Raw genomic sequence first — 24,357 nt, forward strand, 5'->3', positions numbered from 1 at the left:
ATTTGGTAATGCGAATTGTTGTGTTCTCTTGTTGGTGATATGTGGCTTCAGCTCCCAATTTCCTCCTGAGATGAGGAGGTGCCTGTCTCCAGCAGCAGCTTGGAGATGCTGAGGAGAAAGTGGTCTCAGCAAACTCAGACTAAGGGATTTATCTATTCTCAGTTGTGGATTTATTCTAGAACATCTCTTCCTGATTAACCAGTCTGCATTAACTCTTTGGGGGCATCTCCTTACTTTGGATTAAGAGGCCTTTTCCCAGGAGGAAACACAGTGAGGAATAAATGGGCTGAAAGTCAAACCAAATGGCAAGAAAAATAGAAACAGAGGTAACTGCTGTGCAAGGAAGAGGTTGAAAGCCATCAAGGGATTAAATGACTTCTCATCTGAGACCTTCTCTTAACTAAAAAGCTAAACTTCTACCTGCATAATGAAGGTTAATTAATAACTGTAGGGGTTATTTTAGGGGGCATTAAGAAAATGTAATTTTTGTTTACTCCCTGAAACTGCCCAAGGACGGTTGTTAAAAGGAATTTGGTGTTTTTATTACGAGGCAATATAATATTTTGACTTCTGCTGGTGTGTCTAACACAAATTCCTAAGCATTTGTAATGTGAGCACTCTTCTGCCAGGGCTTTGCTTCTGCCAGGGCTTTGATCAGAACTTTGTCCTTGCCTTCTCCTGAAAGTGCACTTGCCAAAGAACACACAAAGTTTTCAACTTCTCAAACTATAGAACACAACATTAAAAAGACTGTAAAAGTCATTCTTAACATAAAGAGCACTTAGATAAAATGACCAAACCTGCGAAGATATTTGAATATGGATCCTTTCCCACTTTTGTCAACTTTGAATAGAATTTCCTTGTAGTTGAGCAATTTTCAGTGTTTTTTTGGGTTACTGGAACTCCATCTCAGCAAACCTTTGTTAAGTCTTACATGTTCAGGAATATTTCTATTAAGACTGGATTTTTGGAGTGGGACTCATTTGGTGTACATAAAAAATACATGGAGTCCTTGGCTGCTTCTGGCTCACATGCTTGTACAGGTGGTGACTAGGAACACCTTGCTGGAGGCTTTTACTTTATAATTTAATATTTGATTTGCACTGAAAAACAGTCTGCAGAACTTCAGTAGTGATTCTTGTATTCAGATCAGGTTAGTTATGTGGAGGGCTAATCAAGGTGATTGACAATACATGCTTCATAGAAGAGAGTCTATTCTTTTGGGCTTTTTAGTGGGCTAAATTAGGAGATGTCTGTGGGTGTTGTGTTCCTAATGGAGTTCTGCTGCATGTGGGTATGAGAATAAAGTAATGTTTTATCCCACAGTACCTCTTGGGATTGCTTTGGTCACAGTTTATATTTTCTCATTAAAAAAAACCCCCAAAAACGGGAGTGAGGAAAACATTATCACTTTTTTGTGGTGTTTTTATTATCTTTATATAAGGTTGAGAACTCTTTGGAATAATAACATTACTTCTGTTCCAATGGTGCCATCATCCCAACTAAAACCCTGCTACTGATGGTGAGTCCCCTGCTCTGCTCTCTGACACTGGGGCAGCTTTTGTGGACTGAATGAACTAATTACCAAGAGACTGAGAAGACTTGAGACTTATTTTTGCTGTCTTTTCTCCATTTGATCTAGAAAATGGGGAAATAGAGAGCTTGTTTGCTTTGCTAAATTCTCAGTGCCCAGTGACTCCAAATGTTGTTTATGTATCCAGTATGAGACAGTCACTGCAATAGTGTTCATGTTGCTTTCTTTGGTTGGAATTTTACTTTTATTTTTCCTTTGAGTTTGTGTTGTACTTAAGTCTACAGGAAAGGCAGATGATGGATGTACATGTAGAGATGTACAAATGCTTAGGAATTTGTGTTAGACACATCAGCAGAAGTCAAAATATTAGATTGCCTCGTAATAAAAACACCAAATTCCTTTTAACAACCGTCCTTGGGCAGTTTTAGGGAGTAAACAAAAATTACATTTTCTTAATGCCCCCCAAAATAACCCCTATGGTTATTAATTAACCTTCATTATGCAGGTGGAAGTTTAGCTTTTTAGTTAAGAGAAGGTCTCAGATGAGAAGTCATTTAATCCCTTGATGGCTTTCAACCTCTTCCTTGCACAGCAGTTACCTCTGTTTCTATTTTTCTTGCCATTTGGTTTGACTTTCAGCCCATTTATTCCTCACTGTGTTTCCTCCTGGGAAAAGGCCTCTTAATCCAAAGTAAGGAGATCCCCCCAAAGAGTTAATGCAGACTGGTTAATCAGGAAGAGATGTTCTAGAATAAATCCACAACTGAGAATAGATAAATCCCTTAGTCTGAGTTTGCTGAGACCACTTTCCCCTCAGCATCTCCAAGCTGCTGCTGGAGTCAGGCACCAACTCATCTCAGGAGGAAATTGGGAGCTGAAACCACATATCACCAACAAGAGAGAAGGGTAAGTGGGTAATAATGAGTACAGGAGTGTTACACAGGTAACAGTGTGTGTTCTATGTTAGGTGTTCCAGAGGTTTAATCATTTTAATGCTCCTGAGCAGTGGAGTGAAATCCATCGGATTCTCCAAAAGCATCTTCTTATCTTTCTGGCTCCTCACAAGTTGGGTATTGTGGTTGTGAGTGACATCACTGCCACTTGCAGGAGTGACAGTAGCATCTCCTGCTGCTCACAGATGGCATAATGATCACAGTACTGTGTTTTCTCTGGTGTTGTCACTTTTTAAAACTACCTCGAGTGCTCTCCTGAGCACACAGCAGTGTGAGGTGCACCAGAGCCAGTGCTCTGCCTCTGCATAGCTTGGAGTGAACACAGCACTGTGCAGGTGACAGGCTGACATTGCTCACAGGAAAAATGGGTGACACTGACAGAGAGCAATGAAATCAAGAACTGCCAAGTAGCAGCACTTAGAAGTAACACCTCAATAAAATACTGCTCATTGCTATCTGGTTTATTCGTTGCTTTTTTTAAGTGAGGGTGTGAAAGAATCACTCTATGGAAGCAGGCTGAGCAAAGTGGGGTTTGGTATTTGATTTTGACTTGGTTATAGATACCCCAAAAATATGTTTATTTCTTCAAAATATAAGATTTCTTCTTCTGTTATATATTTTCATGTTAAAGGTTAAAACATCTATATGAGGAATCAGCTACTTAACCTACACATTCTGGGAATTGTATAGAAAAACCTCTTTTCCATGCTGTTGTTATTGTGAGAGCATATGTTGTTATGGTGTGTTACTCTTAACCTTTCCAATAGGCTTCATCAAATAAATGTGAACTCCAGACCCCTGGAACTGCTGATACTAAAGAAACTGTGGTGATTGCAGGAGCAAATAATAGTAAACATTCTTCATATAAGAGGAGATGTTTCTCTCCCTGAAAGACTTTCAGGATACTGCATAAGAGCCTCATGCTGGACTTAAAACTTTCTCTAATGTGTCTTGCATAATATTTTCCTCACTCAAGGCCATGATTTCCCAGTTTCATGGGCTTTATTCCTTGGGCAATTGCTTTCTCAGGTTGCTGTGACTGTCACCCCGAGTGGACAGGCTCTGTGGAACTGAACACAAAATCATGAGGAGTCTTTAGGGAGCCCAGGCCACATCACCCTGAAAGCACATTATGGTGTGAGAAGGCAGCTGGGGCTGTCCCTGGGACCTCTTGAGCAGTGTTGATTTAGTCAGGGGGCTGCAGCTTCTGGGATGTTTCACCAACACCGACGTCCTTTGAGCATAACGTTGAACTTGCATAACTTTGAGTGACGTGAAGTAACTCCAAAAACTGTGATAAGAAGTGGGAAAAATCAAAGGGGGAGAGGTTTTTTCACCTGTAGAGAGCTGACAGTCCAGCAGCAGTTTTTGTAATTGTGGGCTCTTTTTGTTCAGGGTTGCTCAGCAGGAGTGCCCAGGCTCAGTGCCAGTGGTCACACTCACATTGGTGGTATCTCTAGGTGGACATGTGGACTTGGTGCCATGCACAGTCAGTCCCTGTGGTATTCCCTGCTCTACCATGTGCCCTCTGGCTTGGTGGTGCTCACCTGTTTGGCTGCACTTCTCCAGGGCTTAGAGGAGCACCAGCACACAGGCAGCTCCAGCAGATGCCTTCATGCAGGCACAGAGCTCCCCATGGACCATGGCTGATGGAAATGTTTCCAGTGGGACACTTGCATTTCCCCAGCCTGTGCTGTATCCACACAGTAGCTGCCTCTCCAGCAGCCAGAGAGGTTTGCTTGTCAGCAACAAGCTGTGCTTTGGGAACAGGGATTCACGGATTGATTTCAGGGTCTTTTTTCCCCTCCCCATTCCCTGTAGTTGCCATTGGCAATATGTATGAAGTGGTGAATTTTTTGTAGGGCCCAGGGAGGATAGTGGTAAGTGGTTATGAAGGTATGTTAATTAAGGAGGGCTCTCCACTTTGACTTTATTGTGTGCTCATTTATTCCTTGATCTTTTTCTTGTCTAAGACCTTGGATCTCCTCTGTTAAAATCACACAGTTGCTCTTTGCCAGTACCTGATTGACATGTTAGTGCTTTCCAAGCCTGATCCCACAGAACAGCCAGCAAGTGTGGCTTAAGATGTAGCCAGGGATGCTTGATTTGATTTAAATATTAAGGAGAAGAAAAAGCTTTCACATTACCTGGAACAATCATGTTATTATAACTCAGCATTGTAACAACATGTTTTTGATACTATTTCCCTCATCCTCCTGGTGAATGCCATTGAAATGGTCCCATCTTACATATCTGTGTTTCTATAGGAAATCAGGGCTGTGTGGGTAACACATAAACCTGTGCAGGGGGCATTTGTACAGTCCACTCTAAATCCTAATGTAACCTTCCATGGGAGGGAAATCCTGTTTGTTTTATTAACCAAACAGGTTAGAAAAAAACTGTCTCAAGGCTTTAACTGCCTGGAAAGGGGGGTTGGGGAAAAGATACAGTTGCATTCCCCCATTCTCTCTCTGTCTCTTCTAAGAAGCCCCAATGCCATTAAAAAACTGGGAATATGTGATGCTGAATAAACCTGAAGTATCCAGTGCCTGTGGGGTATCCCACTGGCTTGGGGGGGGGTTGGCTTGGCTGCAGTAAAGCCCTTCCATAGTCTTTAGATTACCTGTCTCTTAGTGCCAGATGAAGGTCTGCACTGTTGTTTATTTGTCTAATATAACTAGGAATTTTTAATGACTTTTTATTGTGTGGTTGGTGATGGGTGGGAGCTGGATGGTGGAAATACATCCTGGATTATGAGTATTTATTAGCATTGCTACCTAGAATCTGTAATGACTTTATTGTACGTGACACTAACATCATGATAGAACAAAAGAAAAACATCTCCAGGAGCCTGGGGTACCCAAGGTGAGTCATATGGAAATGGTTTGATCATTATCAAACGGAATAAGAGCTGAAGAAATGATTTCTGGTGGGATAATTCTCTTCCCTCTCAACAGCCATATACTCCCACTGACAGCAGTACTTTTGTAAAAAAGAAATCCTGATTCCTCTTTCTTCATCCTGGACCCTCAGCTCTCATTGAATGTTTTATCAGCCTTTACAGAAAGCTTTTTGTTCTCTGTTTAGTCAAGAAAAATATGAGTTATCTGTTACAGTGCATGTCTTGCCTGTAATGTTTGCTGTCTCGTCTCTTGCCCCAGTACTGGCTGATGTTTATGCACTGCACAGAAGTCCAGTCATTAGATTATTATGAAATCATAGCATGTCTTTCAGATGAGTGGCTTTTTTCTGGGGCTATGTTACAGTCACTATCGAGAACCATTTCTGGTTCTGCTGTTATTAGTCATCTTATGTAAACTATTTGTTCCTGGTGAATAGCTTCATTTCAGAGCAATTCTACTTCAAAAATAAGTCAGAAGGTGGTAGAAGAGATGAACCCAAAATGGCTAGATGGGGAAGTGAATGAAACATGTCATGGAGCGTTCAGTGCTTCTGGGTTGAATAAACCCTGCCTGCTGTCTTGCAGCTGAGTGTCAGTCAGGAGTGCCAGCAGATGGGAATTTACTGCCCAGAACTACCACCAACCTGTCTGGGGCAAGAGCCTCAGCCTTTCCCTGCCTTGTGGAATTGAGATGAAGTTTTCTAGCATTTCTACAGCTACAAAGAGTTTGAGAGATGGAAAGTCATAGTGGAAGTGCCCGTCGTTATGTACCCGCTGCTAAGATTTGTGTCAGATGTCCAGTCAGTGAGAACAATTGTTAGGTTCTTCAGTTATTTCATTTTTAAAGAAGTCATGGAGTTTAAGAGCTATTTCTGTACTTTGTGTGAGTTATAGGAGGGTTTTTGTAATCAGCTGGTTTCTTTCTAGATGCTGAGGAACAGTCCCTGTCCCGTGGGGTGGCAGAGCTCCAGAGGGCAGGACATGCTTGCTGGGCCAGTTGTTGCTGTAAGATGTGAGAGGGAGGATGATTAATGAGGAAATGGAGAGGGGAGGTCATTAATTCCCTGTTTCTGTGCTCCTCTCTTCTGTATGTTGGCTCTTCAGATCTGACTGCAAAGCATTTGACTCTAGGAGGTTCTAAGTGGACTCATGGGAATAGTTGCAGCAGCTGCTTAAAACTTACAGGACATGTGCTCCATGACTTGTAATGCCAAAAGATTTTAGTTTTTGGACAAATTTCTTAACATTTAGGTAAAAAAATGTATGCAGGTGATATTAATGAAAACAGGTAATGAGATTCATTGCACTCACAGACAGATTTGTTGTCCCAGGATTAGAAGGAAATTATTATTTGTTGAGGTTCATTCACTGGTGAAATTCCAATTCACCTTGCTGGAATCAGTAAATGCTCTAATTAAACCCTCTCTTATTGATGGACAGCATTCTCTCAACTGACTTTATTTTAATATGACCTGAACAGAATTTCAATGTACCACATCAAAAATCCTTTTCAGGCAAAGTACATGGTAAAACTGGGAGGTCACAAAGGCATCCATTCCAGGTGTGAATATTTTCACTTTGTGTTTCACATCCCTGGTGTTTGTTTTACTTGGAAAATAGTCCTCTTGTCTCAGTTTAATGCAACATGTGTTTTTGTGGCATACTTGGTACCAAAGCAGGTGTTTCTTTACTCAGATAAACAAGGGTCATGAAGAATTCATGACTTAATGAAGGCCGATGTTGGACTGCATCACAGTGTGCCTGCTGACATCATTACACTTAAAGGACAAAATAGACCTTCCTCAGCATTTGATCAAAACCATACCAGTGATCCCAGTTTACTGTGTGTGTCTCCTTGCCTTCCCCACTTTCTTAGGTAGGGACAGTTTCCTAAGGCAGACCTCAGAAAGTAAACCTGTGAGTTCGTAGCTATTGATTTGAATTGAAAAATTGACATTTTCAGCTCCTTCAGCTCTGTATTATCACTACATGAGTAATACTTCTTACACTGAAGTGGAAGTAAAAAGCCCTGCTGTCGTTTCTAGCTTGGAGAGAGAAAAGCAGAACAGTGCTCAGAAATCTGCTCCCAAATCCAGAGAGTAAAATCCCACTAAAAATGTTGAATGGGACTGGGGGTTTGAATTTCTCATGTTACAACAGCAGTAACTGGGCTAATATTTCAAATTCATGTTATGAAGATGTGAGAATCTGTGCATGAGACACCTGAGCCAGTGGGCCTGGGCAGGTTGTCCTGAATCTTTGTGTGTCAGCAGGGGTGGCAGGGGCTGTTTCAGAGTTAAATGGGAAATAAATGGAATTGGGGAAACAAGGCACAGAAAATGGAATAATTGTTGAGGTCATATTGTGCAGTGGTTTACTTTTCAGTTTCTGTGAAGACCTGGCTAACGTGGTGGTGGGAGTGCTCATCATTGGAGAAGAGAGTTTAGGGTTGGGGTCACTGGGGTTTTGGAGATAAAATATAGGTCTGAGTTCTCACAGGAAGAATTCATGGATGTCATCTGGAATTGTTGTTCCATGTTTGGTTAGTTCACCAACCAAAATAGTTGGCTTTCCTCTGCCTTCCTTTCCACAGCCTTTCCTTCCTGTGCTGAACAAACTTTGCATTTGAAGTTATTATGCTGTGATTTTTAAATTACACTGTTGGCATGTTTTGCTCTTTGAAATTTTTACCTACTTTTCTGGCTGAATCAGAAAATGTATAGAAGAAAGTTAATAAGCAATGAAGGCTTTATTTGCACAATTAGTGCAAATGTAAATTCTCCAGTCTTCAGCTCATAATTTAAGCCAATTTGAAACATTCTCTTGCAAGTTTTATGTTTTTGTTTTGTTGTTTTTTTTTTTTTCATTGTTGCTTTAGCAGTGCTGTGCTTTTGCTATTTTTGCAGCATCAAAATCATTCTCTGTTTGTCATGCTCCATTTGGTTGCAGTGGAGATGACTGTCAGAGAAATACAATTTTCCAGGCATTAATTGAAACGATGGCTTTCTATTCAGCATGCAGGAACTGACAGATGTAGATAAGGAACAGAGAAAATTCATTAAGTGGCATTTCTCCAGTTTTTTTGTTCTTCTTCTGCCTCCAAAAAAAGCAACAACGCCAGATTAAATCATAAATGCATTCAATATACTGCACAACATCGTAGAAAAGGTTTTCTATGGAATCGTTTTCATTTGACCACAAATTTGAAACAAATTTTGGGGAAAAGTTTGGGAAACTTAAACTTTAAGAAATTACTCTAGTGTTGGAAGAATCAGTAATAAATTTTCACAGTGTTTCCTGAATATGTGTATAATATTTGTATATAAATTTGACCCTAATCTGCACGTCTATTGTAAAACGCTTTGATCAAGTAATGTTGCACAACTTTGACCTAGGAAAGCACTTAAAAAATAAAATATTCATGCTTGTGTGGAGAAATGAACCTAAATCCAGCCAGTTTGTGACTTACTGTCATACAGAATATAAGATGGGTCATACAGAATATAAGACTGGCACAGGCTGATCCTTGCACCAGTAACGTAGGAAATCTGAAGTCATATTGAAACTGGTATTTCCATGCAGGTTTTTTTAGTCCCCATTGGTTGTTTTTCACTCCCTTAGATGTTTTATACCTCCGTATAGAAACGATATTTTAAATTACTGCCATTTGCAATGCTCTCATTGTCACAGGTCTCCTGGGATAAGTGAGAAATAAAAACACAATATTCAGGAACAGTGATGAAGTCAGTGTGTGTAATCTGAAAAAAAACCAACATGAACCAGTCTAGCAGCAGGAAAGCCATCTCCTGGTTGACAGTACTGGTGAGGACAGATGTCCCTGTGCAGCCCTTGCTGTGCTAATTGACGTGTTTGCCATCTGTGGTGCCTGTCGGAGCAGCTCCCGCAGCTCTGCCAGGGCCACGGGCAGCCCTCGCCACCTCTAACCCTCCCCAACAATTCAGGCTTGCTCAGAGCACCTTTAGGACGATTTCATGTTTCTGAATAAAGCAGGATACTTGGAAAAGATAAAGAGCGCTCCCCTTGTATGTTCTGTCAGCAGAAACAATGTGAGTTTATGGAAGTTTCTCCGAATCAACATCTCGCGTTGCCTCAGGTGCTCTGTCCCGTCTCCAGGAGCTGCATCTCCCTGTGGAACTTTGTCCCTGCAGGAGGGGAGGAGGAGGGGCAGGAACTGATCTCTGCTCTGTGGGGACCAGGGACAGGACCCCAGGGAACAGTTGGAGCTGTGTCAGGGCAGGTTTAGGTTGGATCTCAGGAAAAGATTCTTCCCCCAGAGGGTGGTTGGGCACTGACCAGGCTCCCCAGGGCAGTGGGCACAGCACCAAGGCTGCCAGAGCTCCAGGAGGGTTTGGACAACACTCTCAGGGACAGGGTGGGATTGTTGGGGTGTCCTGGGCATGGCCAGGAGTTGGACACAATGATCCTTGTGTGTCCCACCTCAGGACCTTTTGTGATTCTGTCCCTTTCTGACCTTGTCTCTACAGTAATGCTTAGAACTGTTAGGATCTGATTTCATCACGTGGTCTGTAGATTTCTTCATTCTCCCCTTTCCTTTCTCTTTCTCTCAATTTGGGAGTTTGTTTCTGGCAGTCAGTGGGAGAAAAAAAAAAGCCCCAAAACTTTGCTGAGTGGAATTTTGAGTGTTGGCCAAGCCTCTGGAGAAGGGAAAGTGCTGGGTTTGAACTGAACATTGAATTCAGTTTTCTAGGATTTGTAAATGATTTACAAGGAGATAAATTTCTTTATTGAAGATGAATATACTCTGCTTTTTAGGTGAGACTGGGTGAATAATTTCCCCAAGACATAGGCTTACAGAAAAGAGTAAAATCACATGCGTAATTTACTCTTGTCTATTTGTGGTGCCTAAGGAACATAATATTTATTATAAAAAATGAAAGAGTAAAGTAAAATTTGTCTGAATTCCAACGGGGGTTACGTAGACTATAGTCTGGGAAATGATGATGACCATGGATACTTTAAACTCAGTTTAATCCTCAGCCTTATGGTGTCTAAATGAAGAATTTTTGTCTTGGAGAAAAAGCTGCAATTCGAGTTCCAGTGTGTCTCTTTTGCTTTGGAGGCTTCTTGGGATGTAGTTGTATTTAAACATGCCTTATAAAAATTGGGATAGGAGACGTGTGCTTTGCATTCCCTCCTGACTACGAGGTATAAGGCACAATTTCAAAGTCACGTGTCGCGTCTCAGTAAATGTGATGAGGATTGTGGAAAAATGCTGGAGCAATTTCCTGTACCATTCCAGCCATCCCTTCCATGCTGGTGAGTCCCTAGTCATGTGCTGACCTGCTGGAGCTGGCCCACCACTGAGCACATATGTTCTGGGTTGGAAAACGCATTTTTCCGACGTCTCTCCCTTCCCTCTTCAAACGCGCTTTGAAGCTCCTTCCGCTTCGGAGTTTTGTTTCGCTGCTCGAAGATGCACGAGATGAAAGTTTCTGCCCCCACAGCTGTCAGTGCTGCCCATGGAATATCCCTTTCTGGATGAAGTCAGCTCTGTAGAGGAGTAGGCTGTGTTTGGGGGCATGGTGCAAATCGTGCGTGCCCTTTTTACAAGTCATATGAGGAGCGGCTGAGGGAACTGGGGGAGCTCAGCCTGGAGAAAAGGAGGCTCAGGAGGGACCTTCTCACTCTCTACAACTCCCTGATAAGAGGGTGGAGCCAGGTGGGGGTCAAGCTCTGCTCCCAGGGAAATAGGGACAGAAAAAGAGGAAACAGCCTCAAGTTGCACCAGGGGAGGTTTGGGTCAGATATTAGGGAAAATTTCTTCAGTGAAAGAGCTGTCAAGCACTGGAACAGGCTCCCCAGGGAAGTGGTGGAGTCACCATCCCTGGAAGTGTTAAAAACAATTACAGACATGATGCCTGGGGACGTGGTTGTGTGGTGGACTTGGCAGTGTTGGGTTAACGGTCAGATTCAATGATCTTAGAGGTCTATTCCAGCCTTAATGATTCTATGATTCTTTGACTTTTAGTGAAACTCCTCCCTTGCATTGAGGGGCTTTGCAGGCCTCTACAAGCTGATCAGACTGCACTTGTTGGGTTTTTGTTGAAGGCTTGTCCCTGTGTCAGATCCCATCAGCAGGGAGTGACTGCCCTGCTCTCTCCCGTGTGCTGCCCTGACTTCTGTAACCCCTGTTGGGTCACCAAGAGGCAGCTGTCCCATGGCTCAGAGCCTGCAGTTCCTCAGGGGGGGAAAGGGTTTACCCTGCCTTGGAAGCTGACTGGGAGCTCTCAGAGGAGTGGAGAGCTTTGACGTGCTGTTGTTTGAATCATGGGAGATAACACAGACACATTTCATGACTGCTGGAAGCTGTCACGGTGTCACTGAGCACTAGGTACTGAAAATTAAATGAAGTGAGGTAATAATAACTACAGCGTGCCTTTATCTGGGGGAGAAGGGTTGTGTTTCTTAGAAGCTGAAGGTAAAATGAAAGTTTGATGAGTTAACCTAGAGGCAGAAGCTCCAGAGCAGCTGTAATTATACACCTGGAGTGAAAGGTGAGTCACCATCTGCCTGGACTGTGGCAGGACTGATATGTTCAGAACAGCATCGCTTTCATCTTGGGGAAATAGTGCTTGGGCCCAGAGCTGTCACCTGAGAGGGGGCTGAGAGGGACAGGGACACTGCTGGGGGCGGGTCCTGGGCCACCCAAACACACAGTGGGGACTCTCAGCACATTAGGAGCCTGACTGGTGTTCCTTGATGTCCTGAAGATGATGTTTCTAGGGCTTCCCATTCCTCATGTACCCCATGGGTGGTGATAGGATTTGGGATAGCCAAGGACTCACCCTGAACTGCGTGAGCTGAGGAATCCTTCCAGTGTGGGGTCCATGGTTTCCTCCTGCTCTCCTGCAGGCACCTTTGTGTTCCTCTGAGACGAGCCCTGAACTTCAGTATTTTCTGGGTGAATAAGCATAAACAACTTTACATTTCTATCACGTTCAAAACCTATAGTTTTATAAATGTTCCAACTAGGTCGGTCTCTTCTCTCAGGCAACAAGCAATGAGGCAAGAGGAAATGACCCCAAGTTACACCCTGGGAGGTTTAAATTGAATATTAGAAAAAATTTCTTCATGGAAAGGGTTGTCCAGTATTGGAACAGGCTGCCCAGGGAAGTGGTGGAGGCACCATCCCTGGAGGGATTTAAAAGACCTGTGATTGTGGTGCTTTGGGGACCTGGTTAAGTGTTGGCCTTTGTACTGTTTGGTTTGATAATCTTAAAGGTCCTTTCCAACCTAAACAATTCTATGATATCAGATATTATTTGGCAGATATATATAACAGTTATTGCAGTTCTTTATGCTGCTGAGACAGATATATGGACTCAGTTATTAAACGCTCATGCTTGTAAGTCTTTTTTTCTTTCTTTTTTTTTTTCCCCTGGTAAGTCACTAGATGTTCATACTTTAATATAATTAAAACATAGGAAAAAACCCCCCACCCAAGTGGGTTGTTCAGCACAACCACTCATTCCTATCCTGTATCCCTAAATTGAAATGATCTTAAATTGAAGCGTCATTCAAATTATGTGCATTTTTATATCAATTTAAGCAACCATACCATTCTTTTTTCTCTGTCTGTGCACATAGAACCTGTCACTTTGTCTTTCTTCATGTGACAAAAATGTGGTGCAGTTCATTCCAGTGATGAGTTGCAGTCCACATGCAGCCAGAGGGGTTGCTTTGAAGCAGCACAAGGCATGTTTTATTGATTTATACTTTGAGTTCATCGATCTGCTTTCAGAAAAAAGTATCATCTTCTCCTGGTATTTCCAAAAGCTGCCAACAGCTATTCCAGCTTCATCCCAAATATTATTTATTTGTGCTTTATGATCTGTTTTCAGAAGTCATTGCTTACATGTACACATGTATCTATGTACCTAGGTCTTATTAAAATCAATCTCCTAATTCAAAGACTTTTTTATGATTAAACCTGGCAGGAATTTTTATTAAATGGAGCCCATAAGAATTCTGTTCAGAACATAAGGACAAATCATCTTGCAAAAGCAACATTTAAGTGGAATATCTACCTGTTTGTTGATATGCCATAGGTGATACAGTTTGTTGCTTTCCTTAAAAAAGCAATTTACAGGAACGCAGATGCAAGTGGGCATTTTCTATTTCCCTGGAATTTTAATTTAATTTATTTTATTTTATTTACAGGACTAGCCGGCACTGCTGCGGACCTAGAAAAAAGAAAGCTTATTTTTGGAAAAAATTTTATACCTCCAAAGAAGCCAAAAACATTCATACAGCTAGTTTGGGAAGCGTTGCAGGATGTGACTCTTATAATCTTGGAAATTGCAGCCATCATATCTTTGGGGCTTTCGTTTTATCAGCCACCTGGAGAAGGGAATGAAGGTAAAAACTTTTTATAGAAGTCATCTCTGTGAGTTTATGTAAAGCCAGTCCTTAAATCAGTGTCGATCTCAAATCAAAGCCATCACCGCTCTCCAGAAGGTCACTAACAGGAAATTTCCATGTGGTTTGTTCCTGGTACTGTTACATTTGGTGCTGACATATTTTTTTTTTTTGTATCCTGACATTTCTTCATGCAAATCCTGCACCTCGTGACACATGCTAAGAAAAAGCACAATACTCTTATCAAACGGGAGTGTTTTTGTTGCCGTTTCCACCTCTGTGTTTGCTGTTTGTTTAATTCATCTTGGGTGGTCGTTTACCTCATCACAGAGGAGAAATATGTCATTGCTTATATAACTGATGCATCCAATCCACAGGAACACGGGCAAGTCTAGTTTTTACCAGCTGAAGGCTCCAACTTAGTGGAATTCACACATTTAAGTATTTTTAGGGATGGAGCTGAGGCTTGTGAGCCTGGCTCAAAAGGGAGTTTTGGAGGCAAACTCATGTTACTGATAAACCATATTCTGCAGAGTCCTTCTGTGATGTCTGTGCAAAGCTTTAACACCCTGCCTGGCCCTCTTCTTCTTCTCCCCTTTTTCCCCCCTTTGGAAAGTACTCTTGAATTCACATGCTTAAAATACTCGTTCCTCTCCATAAATGCAAGATTTCCATTTCTGGCAACTGATCCAGATTTTTTTTTTTTTTTTGTCCTCCTCCTGCTCTCTCCCAGACTTATAAAGCTGGATAAAACATGCTGTGTGAAATGACGTGAGCAGCTTGGCAAATGTAGGAAGAATGTCTTCCTCTAAATATAGCCCTGAAATGCTTTTTACATTTGCTGCAGTCTCCTTTGGCTGCTTTCCTTGAAGCCCCTTCCTTCTTCCTTTTCCATTCACCAGCAGAATAAGCACGTAGCCATGCACAGCTCTTGGATTATGGTCCTTTAATCCTTTATATACAATTGGGAATCTTTTATTGCTTTCTCACTGAATTTTGAATCTTGATTCAGCAGGTGTTCAATTTAGGCATGAAAATATAAAGGAGTCATTTGGTTTTTTAATCTAAGAAAATGTTATTTATTGCTATTACCTCATATAACTGGCCATGGTGGAATACTTTGGGGACAATATAAACAATGAATGATGCTTTACAAATTATTATTTAGTTTAGATTTTTTTTTTTGTCAGACATTAATGTAGAGTACTTTCATATTTATTTTATTTGGTGGGAAAGGAATTTTAAAAATAGGATTTTTACAGGTTTTAGCAAGAGGGGAGATGTGTCATCAGACAATTTTTTTTCTTTTTTTTTTTAAAAAATGTTATTATTTTGATACTGCACTTAAAATGTTTCTTTTCCCTTGGGGAAGTATGACACAGCTGAGATTCTGAGATAGTCTGAAAAGCTCAGTAGCACAGCCTGGGAAAATATGTTTGTGTTTTCCCACAGCACAGTATTTTATTCACCGGTCACTATTTTCCCTAGGTTTTTAGGATTGTTTTCCTGGAAGGTTTTGCCCTGATTTGCACAAGGAGAATAAATCAAGTTAGTGAATATCTTGTAATCCAGCTTTTTGAGTGCATTGTAAAGGTCTTCTACATTTTTGGAAGTCTATATTTGAACAGTTGTGTAAATAGATCTCTTTCATTTTAAGATCAGTATATCATAAACTGCTGCCAAGGATACCTTTGTTTTATTGGTAGATACCCTTTTTAAGAGTCCTAAATGTTGGAAATGTTGGAAAATGGACATATTAAGCTTGATTTTTGCCTTGGTACAGTGGGGAGTAGTTATATTTGAAATGGATTTGATGGTTTTGCCCAGCGTTCAGTAAACAATTACAGAATAAAATATATAGAATATCCTGAGCTGGAAGGGACCCACAGGATCATCCATTCCAACTCCTGGCCCTGCACAGGACAATCTCAAAATCCCACCTGGTGCCTGAGAGCGCTACAGACTAATGTTGAGTTCAGTTCAACGAAGGTTTTACCAAGAAATAAATGATTCTGTTTTGTCTACACTTAAACCAATTTGCTGAACAACATAAACTGTTCCTGCAGTTGCCCAGGAACACGGATTCAGACCAAACACGAGCCTGTCAGGAGATTATAGTTCTCTGAAAGGGCAGCAGCTCAAAGCTTTATGTCTTGTGAAATGTCTGAATCTCACATTCATTACACATTGATCCATTTGTGCATTGCTCTTTTAAAGGAGAATATGGAAAAACATCCAATATGTAATATCCTTGCAGCAGTTTGAGTTATGCCCAATCTCATTTTGTTGAGGTGAGAGGGTAATATTGCCTATGGGATGTAATATGGAATCCCTATGCAGTGACTGGAAGAGGTGACAAATGTTCCTCTGGGAAGCCTCAAAAACCTGTATTTTCTTTTTCTGACTCTTCCCAGAATGAAAATAATTCTTTGAAATGTACATTTATTAGCAAGGCTTATGTTTTTTTCTTGAAAAGAGTATATTTACTTCTGGAAGCACAGCCTGATGTCAGGAAGGGGAGCTGACATGTCTTGCTAACTCTCTACTCTTGATCTTGCCCAACTCCTCCACACTCTTCTTTAAATGTTTCTCCAGCAGTTTCTGGATAAAGTCAGTAGTTGTGCTGTCCAGCCCCTCGATGGTGCTCCTGGGGGAGCAGGTGGGAGGCAGTGCTGGTCCCTGGTCCCAGATTCCCCCTGGATCTCTTTATGGAAGCAGTGTGGAGGGTCTGTGGTGCCTGCCCACAGCTGCTGAGGGTGGTGCACAGGCTCACTAGGTGATGGGCAGCTTCCCCGGGAAGAATTTCTCTCTCTAGATGATTCTTAATTTTTTTTTTTCTTTCCTCTCCCTAAAAGTTGTCAGTATTTCATTCTGCTGGTTGATGGTAACATCAAATACAAGGCTTGTGACAGGCAAGTTTGTCCACAGCTCAACAGAAAGTCTCCTTTGGGTAACGAGATGCTATTTTTTGGTGCGTGGCTGTTTTATAGCATGTAAGGTGCCTCCTCTTCCATATTGTAATTTTTTTTTTTTTTTTGGAAATTAAATGCATTTTCATTTTGAAAATGAGTCAACAAGACTGTTCTTTCCACACTAATTTGTTCAAACATCACTGATAGTAATCTGAGCTCACCAATTTAGGGTTAATTTGAAAAGTTGTGACCACCTAAAGTGACAGTTTTCTTTGTAGGATTAAGGGATGAAAATAAGAGACAGAGTGCTGGGAAGACACAGTGGCAGGGAAACACCACTTTGTGTATTTTTTTAATGTAGTGTACATATACACTGCCTTTATATCTAATATATTTATATCTGCCTTTCATATATCCTCAGCTTTTATCTGCCAGTGACCTTACTAGTTAGTATAATAAGTTAAAGTCACATTTATTTTCTAGAATTAATATAACTCTTTCTTTTTGGGCTCCTGAAACCTACTTGTAACTTTTGATGCAGTAACAGAATTAGCATTTAAGTGTTTTCTGCAGTTTGAGTGCAAAATATTTGTCCTGATGCTTGTGAAGGAGGAATACATGTTCAAATCTACACATCCAAAAATATTAGAATGCATGAACTGCTTCAGGAACCTTGTGCAAGGAAATAGTCTCATGCAAGTACTGAATGCATCTTGCTGTATAAAAAGCAGCTACGAGCTCACAAGTTCATTTTCCATCTGTATTTCTTAGATTAGTCGTTATTTCCCATTTTCAGCTATTAATGTTCAGGCATCCCCAAATTTAAGTCCTTCAACTGTAGCATAATTGCATTTCCAAACATCTACAACACAGTCTGGTATTATCTTGGAGGGTAAGTAGATTATTGTGCCCCAGTCACACTCAGTTGACACTGGTGGAAACAGTTGTCATTTCTGTGGTTTTGAGGCAGCAGTTGTTATATTGCTCAACCAACCTGAACTGGAGGAGTAATAACCTGTTATTGGAGTTTCTGTTCTACTACAATTCTTCATTTATGATATGGATGTAAAATCTTGGAAAACCTGCTTTCATTTTCTGGTGCAATCACAAAATCTGATCTGGAGGAATCACTAGATAATTGTGCAGTTTTACTTCTTCTCCAGAAGCTACTTTAGTTCTTTTATTTTCGTATTTCTTAGCAAGAGTGAAAGTGTCAAGAATATTGTTCTTAGAAGTTGTGCTGGAGTTTATTTTATCATCTGCTTTGCATTCCCTTTCACCCTCTGACAGGCCATTAGAAGCAATTGAGAACTCCTGCATAAGTTATTGTCAGCCCTGTGGCAATTACTGCTCTCATTACTGATCCACACTGGAATCAGTTTTCCACTCTTCCAAAAAAGTGCAAAACTGCTGCTGTGTTTTAGCAAATGAACACTGAGAGAAAATTCCCAGTGCAGATGTAACCTCTGCTACAGTGAGGATCACACAGGGGTGTGGCTGAGGCAAGGTAAAAATACTTTGTTCCTCAGACAAAACCCTTGTGTGTCCTGGGTGAATGGATTATAGACTATTCCCTGATCATGCCAAATAGGGGCCCTATGGTATATAAAGAGGATTTAATGAACATATGATATCCTGGCTTCTTTTTTTTGGTTTGCTTTTGTTTGTTTGGGGTTTTTTTTGTGTTTTTTTGGTTTTTTTTTTTTTTTGTAATGTAGATTAGAGTCAGTCCAGGACTAAATTTGAAACATTTGTTTTTGCATATCAGTTTATAGTGAAATAATTTTTATATACCATTTGTAAAAAAATATCAAGTGCCCTGGGGTTTTTTTGTATGAAAAGAAAGAGTTGCTTCATGAGGTCAAGCGTTGGTCTCAGACCATTACATTGCTTGAGGAAAGGAAACATCCTTTAGGAAGGAGTGCTTAGACTCAGTCAGAATTCCACCAAGGGAATGGGAATTGGAAGAGCTTCTCTTGGTTGCTCTCAAATCTCTTATTTTGGCTGTAGGTCTGCAAGAATCTCCTCCCTGGTGGGTTGCTGGGTTGTGACCATCTCCACACAGTCTGCCCAGCAGGATTGTCCTGGTTTGTCACATCCCCCCCATCCATAACCGTGTGAACTGCCTAAAAATTTCCAGAGCCTTCTGCTGACACCTTCAGTAGCACCTTCAGAGCCCTCCTGAGTCCTCCCCCTTGTTTCTGTCTTCAGGCCTTACATCACATGTAGCTCTTATTCCCCGGTCCCCAGAAATGCTGATGTCAACCCCTGACAGTTGCTTGCTGTTTCCATGAATGTAACAAACCTTTTAACTGTTCTTCCTGGAACTCTATTTCCTTATGTGGATTACAAAGAGGGAAGAAGGTAGCCTGAGGTAAGATGTTTTAACATCCCACTGTTTGGTGTGAAGCCCTGGGCACGATATCTGTTTTCCAGTGTGCAGCTTTTTTTTTGCAGCTTGAGGGTGGGGAAAAAAAGGAAAAGTCGTTTTGGTTGAGGCAGTTTCTGTTAAAATTCCCAAGGCAAACCCCTGTCTTGAAAACAAAGTTCAGTGAGTAGTTACATTGCTTAATGCTGCTCAGCAGAGCTTTGCCTGGGTTACCTCCCCCTTACTCATGCAACAAGTTGATGAACCGGAAAAAATACAGGAACAGGACATAGTCCCCTGAAATTTGGTCCTCCCAAACCTCTTGTTTTAAGCTGTTGGTGGTGTTGATACACTGCTGCTGCTCAGGGCTGTGGCTGAGGTGCCTGCTGGCCTCTCACAACTTACATGAGACTTTGTTTCCTGGGCTTCACCGCTCTGTTGTCTTGTGATTCCTACAGCGCTCCACACTGGTCAGTGGGAACTAAAGTTGGAGATTTAAACCAGAAAGAATATCCAAAAACTGGAGAGAGGGTACAGCTGGTCCACAGCTCCTGTGAGGATGGTGCCTTATCTTGTTTGAGGCACTACTCACTTGTGGTACAACTGTTCTGTGCATCCCCGTCCTGATGGAGTGGACAGCAGGTCACAGTCAGCCAGGGAAGTGCAAGAGCCAACATGCTCAGAGGTGCTGGAGTCACCAGAAGAAGCCTTCCCTACAGAATCCAAGGCAGCCATGGGATGTTTAGGTAAAGAACACTGTAAAAATCAGCCTGGGGGAAAAACCCTGAAGCCAAACAAATTCCAGATCTCTGGTGTGGGGTCTGAAATGCTGCTCTGTTCCCACCCTCTCCCAGGTTACTGCCCATGGAGTAACTCAAAATATGTCTCTTGGCCTCTCACGACATTGAGCAAGTGTGGAGAAATAAGTCACAGTGGGAAAGATTTGACACGGTGTAGGTATTGTGGAAAGAAGTGGAAAAAGTAAAAATTCTGTTCATATTATAAAGAATATATATATAAAAGAATATAGATATATATGGAAGAATATAAGCAGTTGACAACCAACCTCTCTCTCTTAGTTAGGACTGAAAATACTGAATTTAATACCAGCCAGTTTGAATTTCTTTCTAGTGTATAGTCTGTACTGATGTACATTAAAAAACAATAACAGTGTTTCCACCCATTTGGATCAGCCCAGTCCTCCTCCCTGCCAGTTCCCTACCCTGGATGCAAATCCTGCTGGAGCAGAACAGCTGCAATAGACTGCTGGGCTTCAGCCTGAGCTCAAGTACAGTGCCATGTTATAAAGATATGATGCCTGTCCTAATTCCCCAGCACTCATTGTGGGTATCCTGGAATCTCTAGGGCTGAAAAGACCCGGTGTAATAACAGGTAATGAAGACATTGCTCCTTCAAAACCTTTCAAAATTCTGTTCTCTTGGACAGCATCTTTTTGGGGTTCCAGGTCTCAGCTTTCCCTAGATCAGTTTGTGGTTTTGCTCCTTTTCACATGACATCTAGGCTTCTAAATGGAATTTTACCCTGATGACACATAGCAGATGTTCAAGGATCCGCTTGCACCCAGGGGAAAATAAGAAATGCCACCTTTCTAATAGAGCTCTAAAGTCATGTTAGCAATTCCATTAATTCTTCTATATTTGCACATGTAAGCAGCTGAAGTATCTCATCCAGCTTTTGACCTTTAACATAATTTGTTTTTTCTTTATTTTTGTTTATTTGTTTATATTTTTCTTATTTTTAAACAAATGTTAGTTCTTCCCCACTATTGCCTGTATTTCCAGATCAGCCAAAATCTTATACTGGTTTATTTTTATCTTCAGATTCACGTGCAGGATTTGTCTGCTGCTCTTGCACACATTTCTCTCCATATAGAGAAATTCGACCTCCATTGGAGGGTGCAAGCAGAAACCTCAGCCTGTCCTGCTGGATCAGCAGGTCCCAGTTCTGTTCAGAGTAAGGGACAAAGGAGAGGGGGGATAAAACCCAAAGCCAGCCTTGGCACTATCACAGGAAATAGTGGCCTGTGGGCAGCTCTTAGAGGTTAATTTATCTGATTTCTTGGTATGCAAGAGTTGTGTGTTCCCTTTCTGTTCGGAAAGAAAGCAAAGCATCATTTCCAGCTTCCTCACAAAGACCAATACTGGGGTTTGCAGGGAGAGCTGGGCAGTCTCTGTGATTCAGACAAGGTGGGAAAGGAAGGAAAAGACCCTTTCTGTGTTGCCATGCATGTCAGGAAAACTTGTCCATATATTTGATAAAATTCTTCTTATTTTTTCTCCAGTTTTTAAACTACGATTTTCTTCCCTTTGGTTTCTTGCCAACAATTGTGACAGAACTACATTCATGTGAGTATTTTTAGGTAGATGATATTTGGCATTGCTCATTCAGCATCCAATTCTTAAAAATTTTCTTCCCACTCTCACAGTAACACTTTTCCTTTTTAAAGTTGTTGCCCAGATCATAAACTTATTATGTTCTCTTTCCAAGAAGTATAATGTCTTAGTAGATGGATTTTTTTTCTTTTTTTTTTTTTTTTTTTTTCTTTCTGGGGATTCTAGAAAACTTACTTTTTTTTTTTTTTTGTGATGAAATGAGCTTATTCTTAAATTATTCTTAAACAAACACACCAAATGCCTGCCGGGGAAACCTGGAAATAGATTCCTGTATACGTAAACACACATTGGCACGGGAGCAACACACAGGTGTCCTCTGGGCAGGAAGCAAAGTTGGATCCAAAACACATCCCAGGATTAGCTCTGCAGGAGCTCTGCCATCTCATCTGGTGTGGGGAATGGCACTTGTTGTCGTGAAATTCTGTGGTGGCAGTTACAGTCACTTCCTGCCAAATGTGAACGTGTTGGGTTAATTGTTTTTATCTTTAATAATATTGACCATTTGTGTTGTTTTAACCCTAAAAATGAGCTCTAGTAAACCCAGGTATGGCTCAAGAGTTCATTTAAACAAGGAATACCCGTGTGCCCCCTTTGTTTAAATGACCCTGGGGAATAAACTGTGGTTTCAAAAAAAGGAAAAGCACTGATTACTGAGGAACTTCAACCAAATTTAATTAAGCTGAATTAAAAGTAACCTGAGAGGAATAACCACGTGAAAGTCTCGTGCCATCCTCTGAGGAATTCAGTTCATTTACTTCCTAGTGAGACACAGTGAGCACAATTAAAGAAAAGCTAATTGTTTTAATGCAGCATTTACCAATTTTTGCCTTGTCTTTGCCCACATCCGGGATTTCATCCTACATTTCCCTCAGCATTTTAATTCAGGAGGGTTACCTGCATGCATAATGAAGCACATTCATTTTTTAAATCCTTTGCCAGACTTTTCCATACCAAGAGTCTTGTAGGGCTGATTTAAGATCCTGGGACACAAAAGGTTCCACAGGAAAATATTGCATGTATCTCCCTGTCTCTAAAAATCTGCCTCCTTTCATTAATATGCACTTAATCAATTTGATTAATGAGTGCAAGATTCAGAAATGAGTCAGATGAATAGAGTTAATTCTCTAGGCTTTGTGGCAGTTTTAGATCTTAATCTTTCTTTTTTAAATCGTTTTGCATACAATAAGGTAGATTGCCTTAAAATACATAAGCATAGGCAGCATAAAAATCTAGTTTGTAAGGCAATCATTAATGTTATTTTACAAATCTCCTAGAATCATAGCAAGTGCATAACATTAAACAACTGTAAATCTTTTGCCAGCCCTCCCAGTTATGAAGCCAACATTAAGGTGAAACACTGATTCCACAACTTGGGTGTGTACACCTTAAAAAATATCTTAAGTAATATTTTTGGTGCATTGAAGATCTGCCATCTCTCTAAATCCTCTCCATTATGCAAAATACACTGGAGGAAATATGAAGCCTTTTTAAAATAAAATGAGCTGAGATTCATTCATTTTAATACTTTGCAGTGATTTGAATCCCACCTTTCACCATGTTTCAGGGCCTGGAGCAGCACAAAGCAAACCAACCCAACACTCCCGAACAATTACTAAAAGTATTTTCAGGGCTTTGCTGCAGATGCTGAAAAAAACAATAATTGGCAAACGTCTCCAAATCTCTCTTGTATCTCCAGAGGTCAAGGGAACAGCTTGTCCTGTAATCCTCACTGTCAGTGTCAACTAATCACCCCCTGGCACGGCAGGGAAATCTCGCTGCCACTTCCGAGCTCCTGATCTGTGCTATTTGCAGGCTGGAAACACTGCTTTTCATTTTGCAGGCCTGTCAGCCTTTTTTCTGATACAGTATAATATATCAAAGCAGCTACTTTGGGGGGTTTTAGTTCTAACTTCATTTTAGCCCTTAGTCAGAACAGATTCAGAGTTACACCCCCCCCGTTTGTCTCAGAGCGCTTTCAAATGACGTTGTTTTGACTATAAAAACCTGAAGTGTGTGTAGAATTCCATAAGTCTGCATAGAGTGTGTTACATAATGTTCTCCAGGCACTGAGCAATAAGAAATCAATGGAAAACCCTGTTGTATATCAGACGGTATAAGGGCCATGCAGCCTTAAGGGCTGATGTGTCCTAATAGGAATCCTTTATTGTCTTTGCTGCTGAACAAATCACACTGATCCAGCTGTCACTGCACCTGAGGCTTTCACTGTGCTGTCCAGGGAGGAGAATTCTCAAGAGAAGATGAGCTATTAGAAAATAGCATTTTTTAGATAAAATAGATTAATCTCAAAAGTATAGGTTGTTTTCAGAGTTACGAAAACACAGCTTTGGAGGAGCGTCATTGCACACCCTCTAATTCTCTCATCGTTCTTCAGAAAAATTAAACCATGAGATTCCCAGAAGGATTTTTTAAACCAGTCTAAACAGTCTATCAGTACAAGGGATGAAGCAGTTGGCAGCCTGGAAAATGAGAGAAAAGGAAGTATTTGCCCTTTTGAAAACAGCTTGTCCTGCCAGAACCCCCCATTTAACCTCCCTCCTCCCCAAGCTCGGATGAGGTGAAGCAGCATATGGCTTCTAGTGACATTACCCCAATCTGTTTTCTTAAAAAAATTCAGTTCTTTAAGAATTTGCTTGGAAAAGTATCTTCCTTTTTAATTCCTGCCCTAAATCCTACTTCAATGCGTGGTCTAAATATTCAGGAGCAGAAAGGAGAACAGGTCTCGCTGTCACCAATCCTTGTCTAAGGCCGTGTTCACTGGGAGAAGGTTGTGCCCCTTCGGGTTGGCATTACCTGGGTAGGCCCTTGAATTTCTGGACCAGTTTTGCTTTTGTTTTCCAGACTGAAAAGAAGGGA

General features: G+C 41.1%; 1 protein-coding gene across 21 annotated transcripts in view; it reads left to right on the forward strand.

Annotated features, from left to right (window-relative positions):
• Positions 1-24,357, forward strand: part of ATP2B2 (ATPase plasma membrane Ca2+ transporting 2) — a 410,328-nt gene that overhangs the window by 274,397 nt on the left and 111,574 nt on the right. For all 21 annotated transcript variants that reach the window (XM_032698697.1, XM_032698692.1, XM_032698702.1 and 18 more), the window contains one exon: positions 13,592-13,789. In XM_032698697.1, coding sequence (XP_032554588.1) covers positions 13,592-13,789 — 198 coding nt within the window. The remainder of the gene's footprint in view (positions 1-13,591; positions 13,790-24,357) is intronic.

Source organism: Chiroxiphia lanceolata, chromosome 11 (genome assembly GCF_009829145.1).
Source record: "Chiroxiphia lanceolata isolate bChiLan1 chromosome 11, bChiLan1.pri, whole genome shotgun sequence".
Taxonomy (NCBI): domain Eukaryota; kingdom Metazoa; phylum Chordata; class Aves; order Passeriformes; family Pipridae; genus Chiroxiphia; species Chiroxiphia lanceolata.